The sequence below is a fragment of the Megalops cyprinoides genome, chromosome 2, assembly GCF_013368585.1.
Source record: "Megalops cyprinoides isolate fMegCyp1 chromosome 2, fMegCyp1.pri, whole genome shotgun sequence".
NCBI classification, from domain to species: domain Eukaryota; kingdom Metazoa; phylum Chordata; class Actinopteri; order Elopiformes; family Megalopidae; genus Megalops; species Megalops cyprinoides.
Window position 1 is genome coordinate 64,047,501 of NC_050584.1, and position 7,500 is coordinate 64,055,000.

General features: G+C 45.4%; 1 protein-coding gene across 1 annotated transcript in view; it reads left to right on the plus strand.

Annotated features, from left to right (window-relative positions):
* Positions 1-7,500, plus strand: part of dpp6a (dipeptidyl-peptidase 6a) — a 158,489-nt gene that overhangs the window by 144,176 nt on the left and 6,813 nt on the right. Inside the window, exons 18-21 of the mRNA XM_036521646.1 lie at positions 3,080-3,178; positions 3,377-3,446; positions 5,405-5,599; positions 6,842-6,896. Coding sequence (XP_036377539.1) covers positions 3,080-3,178; positions 3,377-3,446; positions 5,405-5,599; positions 6,842-6,896 — 419 coding nt within the window. The remainder of the gene's footprint in view (positions 1-3,079; positions 3,179-3,376; positions 3,447-5,404; positions 5,600-6,841; positions 6,897-7,500) is intronic.

Genomic DNA, 7,500 nt, shown 5'->3' on the forward strand with positions numbered 1-7,500 from the left:
GTGATGCTGATTGCCACTCTGGGGTATGCATTAACTGTTGGAATGCTCTTCAGGTTAGGGTGACTTGCTTAACATATTGTTTACAAGTTGTCCATGCGCACAGCTGGGTGCTTATGGAAACTGTATTTAGTTTGCCCGAAAGTACCACAGCAGTATCGTTTTGTACAGTGAAACCTCCAATCTTCTGCGTGAAAGGGGATTCCTTAAAGGTTGTGTGGTACTCTGGTGATACTGATGATGGTGTTGATGATGACGAAGATGATGATGATGATAATTATAATGTTGGCGGTGATACTGTTGATGGTGTTGATGATGATGAAGATGATGATGATGATGATGATAATTATAATGTTGGTGGTGATACTGTTGATGGTCAGTGGTGCTGATGGTGGTGGTGAGGGTGTCTTGCATAGTTTACTGTGAATGATCCATTTGTGCTGCTGGATAATTTTTATGGAATTCAGGTTTAGACACTATGGCACTTTGTCCTTAACAAAAGCCACTTTGGCAAATTAAGCAACTTTTTGTTGACATTTTGTTGTATTTATGTTATTACATATTGTCACAAGTTCAGCATTTAATGAAATTAAGTGAAGAAGCCTGCAAGAGCTGACACAGGACGATGCTCATCTAAAAGGACTTCTAGGTCACAGTTAATGACGCCGGATGTAAGCATTTGAACCGCGCGTGTCATGGTACGTGACGACCGTACAGACCGATGCTTTTACACAGTCACGTGAGCGTTGCGTTGTGCTGCCTCGAAGGTTTACAGTCACAATGCGACCCCCTTACACTGTGCAGTGTGACCCAGCAGACAGAGGCAGTGATGCAGACACATGCGAAGGCTTCGTGAGGCCGTGTGTAACGGCTCTGCACGCCCGCTGCCCGGCTGCGTTAGTCATGCCAGCACCGTCTTTACTCAGGCATGCTCAGCTGAACTGAAATGAAATGAATGTGAGGATGAATTATAGAAGCTATAGGTTACTGCTTGAAGGGACGTGTCTGCACGCACAGGGAAACACTGGCTCGCAGGCCTGGGCTATGCACCTCGTGTTGGGATGAGCTTCATTTGTTAGGCAGAGGCTTGGGTGACTTGCTTAGGGTGGCGGTGTGGCACAGTAGTAAGGAGCAGGGCTCGTCCCCAAAAAGTTGCTGGTTCAATTCCTCGCTCAGGCACTGCTGCTGTACCTTTAGGCAAGGTACTATGCTACACTGCCGGGGCGGTGTAGCATAGTGTAGTGAAGGAGCAGGTGTAGTGTAGTGTAGCATAGTGGTGAAGGAGCAGGACTCGTAACCGAAAGGTTGCCGGTTCGATCCCCGCTGGGACACTGCTGCTGTACCCTTGGGCAAGGTACTTAACCCACAATTGCCTTAGTAAATATCCAGCTGTATAAATGGGTAACATTGTAAAGAATTGTAACCTATGTAAGTCGCTTTGGATAAAAGCGTCTGCTAAATATGTAAATGTAAATGTACTAAAACCCAAAATTGCCTCAGTAAATATCCAGCTGTATAAATGGGTAACATGTAAAGTTATAGCCCATGTGAGTTGCTCTGGGTAAGAATGTCTGCTAAATAACAATAATGTAATGCTTAGCTTAACATTTACAGGTTATCCATGTGTACATCCGGGTACTTACAAACGGTGTCCATGTTCAACAATTTGCCCAAGAGTGCCGCAGCAGTAACCTGCCACAGAGTAAAACCCACAGTCTTCAGTGTAAAGGACAGTTCCTTAAAGGTTGTGTCAGGCTTCCAGGGATCGTGCTGTGCGAAGCTTGTGCTTTTCAAGGGTTTCCACAGAGCTTAGAGAGAACGTCCCAGAGGGTGCGAACAGAAGGGCTTGGTCATGAGGCAGCTCGGGGGACTCAAGGCTACAAGACCTTTATCTGAGGGCTGTCAAGTTACCATTGTAGCTCCGAGACGAGCTGTGCCAAGGACACGAAATAGCACAAGCACAACATCCCCCGCTACACCTCCATTGTGCCACTGTGAATAAACAAGCACAAGAACTTTCTGTGTCGTCTGAGAGGAAAAGGAAAGGAAAAGGCTTTTTGAGTTCAAGGTCCATTCCCCACCCCTTTACCAATCTGTTGTTTCCCCTCAGTCTGTCTGAAATCTCCTCCTTGACGTTCCCTTGTTTGTACACAACGCGACACAGTTACGGCCCCCCAGCTGCTGTCGCGAGCATTCTTGCCTGACGTCCCAGAAACACAGCGCCCAAGGTTATCTCCCCCCCTTCCTTCTCCCTTCCTCGACCCTCGTTTACTCCGGCAGCCGGTGCAGGAAGCCGTCGGACAGCTCACCCTTCCATTAGAGATGTCTCGCTCTGGCGATTAACACCGAGTTTAGTGTTAATTTGCCATTTGGGTGTTGGTGGCACGTTATTTCCTTCCTGGGAGTGAGAGGTGTCACCGGCGTACGTGACGCCGACCCCCGCGGGGCAGTTTCACGTCTGCCGTGTCTGCGCTGCTTGCTGTTCTTCCCGTCTGTTGAGAGAAAAAGTTTTTTTTATTTTTTAATCGCGTGAGCTGCCTAAAGCTCTGAGGGCTAATTTCATATTCAACATGCGCATGTTAGAGTGAGACCTACATTGTGGGCCTGTGTTCAGTTATTTAAAAGCATATGGTGTGCAACATCTTTTCGTTTTTTTTCTGCTTTGTCCTCACGAGTATAAGATGTTTTTTTTTAGTGCTTTTTCAGCCTCTTGTGAGCAAATCTCTTTACGGTGCCTCTTTATGTGTAACTGTACGCTGTTGTCAGGAAATCTCTCTGCCTTGCATCACAGAGAGCCGATCACCTGCCACGGCCTCCATTACTGGCACTTTGGGTGATTTGTGCTCTGTTTCCGAAGCATCTTCGCTCCTCCTTTCAAGCCATATCCGCCGTAACATGCTTCATTTCTGCGAAATTCACTCTGCAGGGCACTCCAGGACATCTCCCTTGACAGCAGCGCCCTATCAAAAAAGATTTGATTGATTTAAATGGCCTGAATGATCTCGACTGAGAGTCCTCTGATTCCTCTAGGAGGAGCAATGCAGAAGGAGCATGCGGGCTAATTTTACCTCTCTCTTTGCAGGTGTGCTGGAGCTGGAGATGAACAGGGATCTGAAGGAGACCTTAAACTCCATGCAGATGCCTAAAGTGGAGTACAAGGAAATAACCATAGAAGATTACAGTACGTACCGATGATGAGCACCACGTTGCTAACAATATCTGACATTATCATAGAATTCAAACCCCCCCTTTTAGATTCGCCGTTAATTTCACTGATATTTATGTCAAACCAGTACGCTTGGAGCCCGTTGCAATGCACTGAATGCGTGTCTGGGAGATGAGGATGCTGATTGCTGTTGTGGATTGTCATTGTCTGCAGCACTGACGATGCAGATCCTCAAACCCGCCATCTTTCAGGACACAGGGCTTTACCCGCTGCTGCTATTAGTGTGAGTATACAGCCAGAACAGATCCATTACAGCCACCATTACAGCCATCATAACGGAGGCATTATACACACTCACACATGCATGGCACTTTACCCTCTTTTCTTAGTGGTGGGAGTTTACAGCCATTATACAGCCATTACAACGGCTGTTACACAGCCATTACACACATTCGCATACACATTGCATGGTACCCTCTGTTCCTGCTAGTGGGGGTATACAGCCATAGCACAGCCATTACACATTAAACACTTTGTTTCTTAGAGGTCTCAGCAGGATCACAAATCCTGTCTGTATTTTGCGGGGCACATGGACTAAATTATGTCCCTAATCTTTTGTGGGAAGAAAATACATTCTGAGGGAGCTCTTCACGAGGTAATGATTCATTTGTATTAGACTCATAATCAACGCTCCACCCCACGAGAGAGTCATGTCCTGGTGTTTTGTTTATCTGTTTTACCGACACTCTTGTCTAATCTCGGTCCCACGCTGCCGCGCTGTTTCAGAGAGACAGCAGCGCGCGCTGAAACACTTCCCGCCCTGCAGAACCTCTCCCCTGCGCTTTGAGGACACAGTTTACCTCACCGGTGTATTAATCGCGCGGGCAGTAATCACGGTATTAATCAAAGCAAGCGGCACCACGTTTCTCCCAGGGTGCAACTGAAATGTTGCAATCACCGCTGCAAATGAAAATCTGTCAAGGTCCCGGTAATTAACCTTGGTCTTATCTCCCCGAGCACTCTGTAATTGTATCTGCATACAGGCGTACGGGCAGGCCTTCGTGCCACATGATGCGTGCTTTTCTTGCCGGGGTCGGTCACTGCAGTAGAAACTCATACAGGTAGACAGTCTGGGTGACCGAGGCCTGAAAGAATGAAGCTCCTTCATGAGTTTCAAACTGTTGTATTTATTTGAAAAAAAAAAAACCTCTGCAAAATCAGGGGAAGCAGTTCACAGCGGAGTTTTTTAAGAGTAAGGGAATGCTGCTTTTTCATAACATTAAAAGCCAAGCAGTAAAGAGGTTTGCACAGTTTGCCTTTTAAAAAAAACGCTCCCTGTCTCACTTCTCCCTTTGTCATTTTAGTAACTACAACGCCAGTCTGATGCAATCACAACTGTCCATGCAGGGAATGTGATTTAACCAGAGGGAAGGCAGTGCAGCAGGCTAATGACATCAACGGTTAGAGCCAAGGCAGTGGAGATTATGAGCTTAAGGTAGTGGAGGGACTGTGCTATCTTTGAGTAAAAAGTTAGTGTTAATGCATCTATATGTGTCAAATACATGTGTCAGATAAATATGTATTACATTTTTGAGGTGCATTCAGTGTTACTTATTTAGTAATCAACCTTATTTTGTTAAAGATTCCTCTTGAAGTCCTGGAATATAACCATATGTAATGGTACTAGCCTCTAGTAATGAAATTTCTCATAATGAAATGACCTCATGGAAAATATCTAGTTTTTTAACCAAGGTGTAACTATATTTAATCAGTCTGCTGAAACAAATACATAACACAGGGACTGAACCGAGTTTGGCAGTAAGCCTGGCAGTACACTGCACACATTACATTACATTACAGTCATTTCGCAGACACTCTTATCCAGAGCAAATTCCAGCACAAGAGAACGTAAGCGCATCCATTCAAGTTGAATGAGCAACAGTATCAGACCAGGCTAACAGCACTCTCAGACCAGCGAGTGTGAGCACAACGCCATTCAAGCACTACCACAAGTTAACTAGTCCTACCCTCACTAGACAGCCTAGAAACTAAAGGAAGTCATGTGCACACAGTAGCATACATCACAGTCACTAGATCAGAGAATCCAAAACGCATTTTGTTACCACACGTAAAACAGACATCAAGTAATACCATACACATAGCATGATTGTCAGAGCTTGGCACCATGTGCCACCTGGTTGGCTTGCAGGACTCGTTGACGTCTTTTTTTTTCCCTCTTAGGGATGGGACACCCGGGGGGCAGATGGTCACAGAGAAGTTTCAGGTGGACTGGGCCACGGTGCTGGTCAGCAGCTTCGGCGTCATCGCGGTCCGCTTCGATGGGCGGGGCAGCGGGTTCCAGGGCACCAACCTCCTTCACAAAGTGCAGCGGAAGCTGGGCGTGTTTGAGGAGAAGGACCAGCAGGAGGCGCTAAGGTGAAGCACGCAAACCCCACAGGCTCCTAAAGCCTTCGAACATCCTTGAAATTACTTTCAGTGCCTTTTTATATTAAAGTCCCATTAACTAACATTCATACAGTAAGAAATGATATCATTTTGCGCTGTGCAATGCTTAAATATTAAAGTGTAACATTTTAAACATTTGCATTTAAGGAGGCAAATGATGATGTTCTTTTTTCTGCTGTCAAGTATTTCTTCTTGTTTAATGAGAGGTATGAATAAATATGGAGAGCACTGTATATATGCATGTGGACTTGCTTATAATATAAAATTAAAATTTTAACACGATCAGTTAATTGATTTGCAGTGCCCACCCTAAAGGACACAGTGCTCACCCTTGTAAATGACTTGATAACGATCATTAAACATTTCTTACTGCTGTAAAATATTAGTTGGGTTATTTCACAGAGCCAGGTTTGAAGTCATTTGCAGTGGGTGAGTGACTTTTTTTCACTTTAGGAAAGGCATTCCAATAAACATTAATCATTTTTATGAATGTTTTAATTAATGGTTCATTAATATAGAGTGCTACTGTGTCATGGAGGAAAGTTATGAAGAGCGGTCAGATATAACCTGTCTTTGAAAAGTCACAGAAGAGTACAGTAAAAAAGTTCACCTTTACTTGTTTCATATACAGTGAGTGAAATATATCCATCACCCTGGCAGACTTGATTGCTAGCTTGATATCATTTTCTGTCTATACTGTATGTCAGCAAACTGGCTAGAACAATGGCTTGTACAGAAAGCCCATTTCCAAGGTTGTTACTTCTAACTATTCACAGCCAGAAACATCCACAAGTGTGTGTCCTTGCACACATAAAATATATTGAAGGTAATTTTTTTCAAATTGTGTTTATTCCCACAATCATGTATAAAGTAGCCGATGTGCATAGGAATTTGATTAATGTAGACCTAAAAGCCATCCTTGAAAATCATGCATTTACACTTAAGAAGTCATTGGAATATAAGTGAAAAATAATCAGAATGTGATTGGAGTGGGAAGCGTGGCCACATGCAGTGCATTCCGAGTTCAGTATTGCGTCAACAGAGAGAGGGAAAACAGCCCTTGTAATGGAGTGCTTTGGTGCTGTTTTTTCAGATAATGAATGCGTGCATTTGTTCAAGCATTTTTTTAAAAAGGGACGCTCAGACTCCACAGGCTATCCAGAGCTAATCAGTCACACTTTATGTTTTTTATTTTTTTTTTATGTATTCCAGCATCATATCGAAGGAAGCTTACATTGACAAAACCCGAATCGGAGCCTTTGGGAAGGTGAGCTGTTTGGTTTGCTGGGCTGTGTGTGGTTCTGATGCAGGGCCTGGCGGCTCTCGGATCCCGGCAGGGGGTTGGAGTGTGAGGTGTGAGGCGTGATCGCCGTGTGACAGCGGGTTTCTGCCCCTGGGGGTGGAGAAACCGAGCCGTCTTTCATTACATTACGTTATGTTATTGTCATTCAGCAGCCACTCCTATCTGTAGCGAATCCAGTAGGTTTCAAGTTTATCCGTTCACACAGCTGGGTATTTAGGCACAGGCAATTGTGGGTTAAGCACCTTGCCCAAGGGTACAACAGCAGTGGCCCAGCAGGGGATCGAACCAGCAACCTTTTGGTCACGAGTCCTGCTCCTTACCACTGCGGCACACCGCAGTCCCTTTGAGCGCAAAGGTATTATAGCAGCATGCCCCTTATCTTCACCAGAGCCCTTCTCTCTGCTGCTGGACTGAGCACAGGGACTCTGTCCCCTGTGACATTATCACCCCACTCTGTGTGCGGGAGAGTGAGGCGCCTGTGTGCTCATCCGTCTGGGGTGCTAAAAGTATACAGATAAATCAGAGCCTGCAGGTGACACCGGGGCCGGTGGGGGGGGGGCAGGGGCCG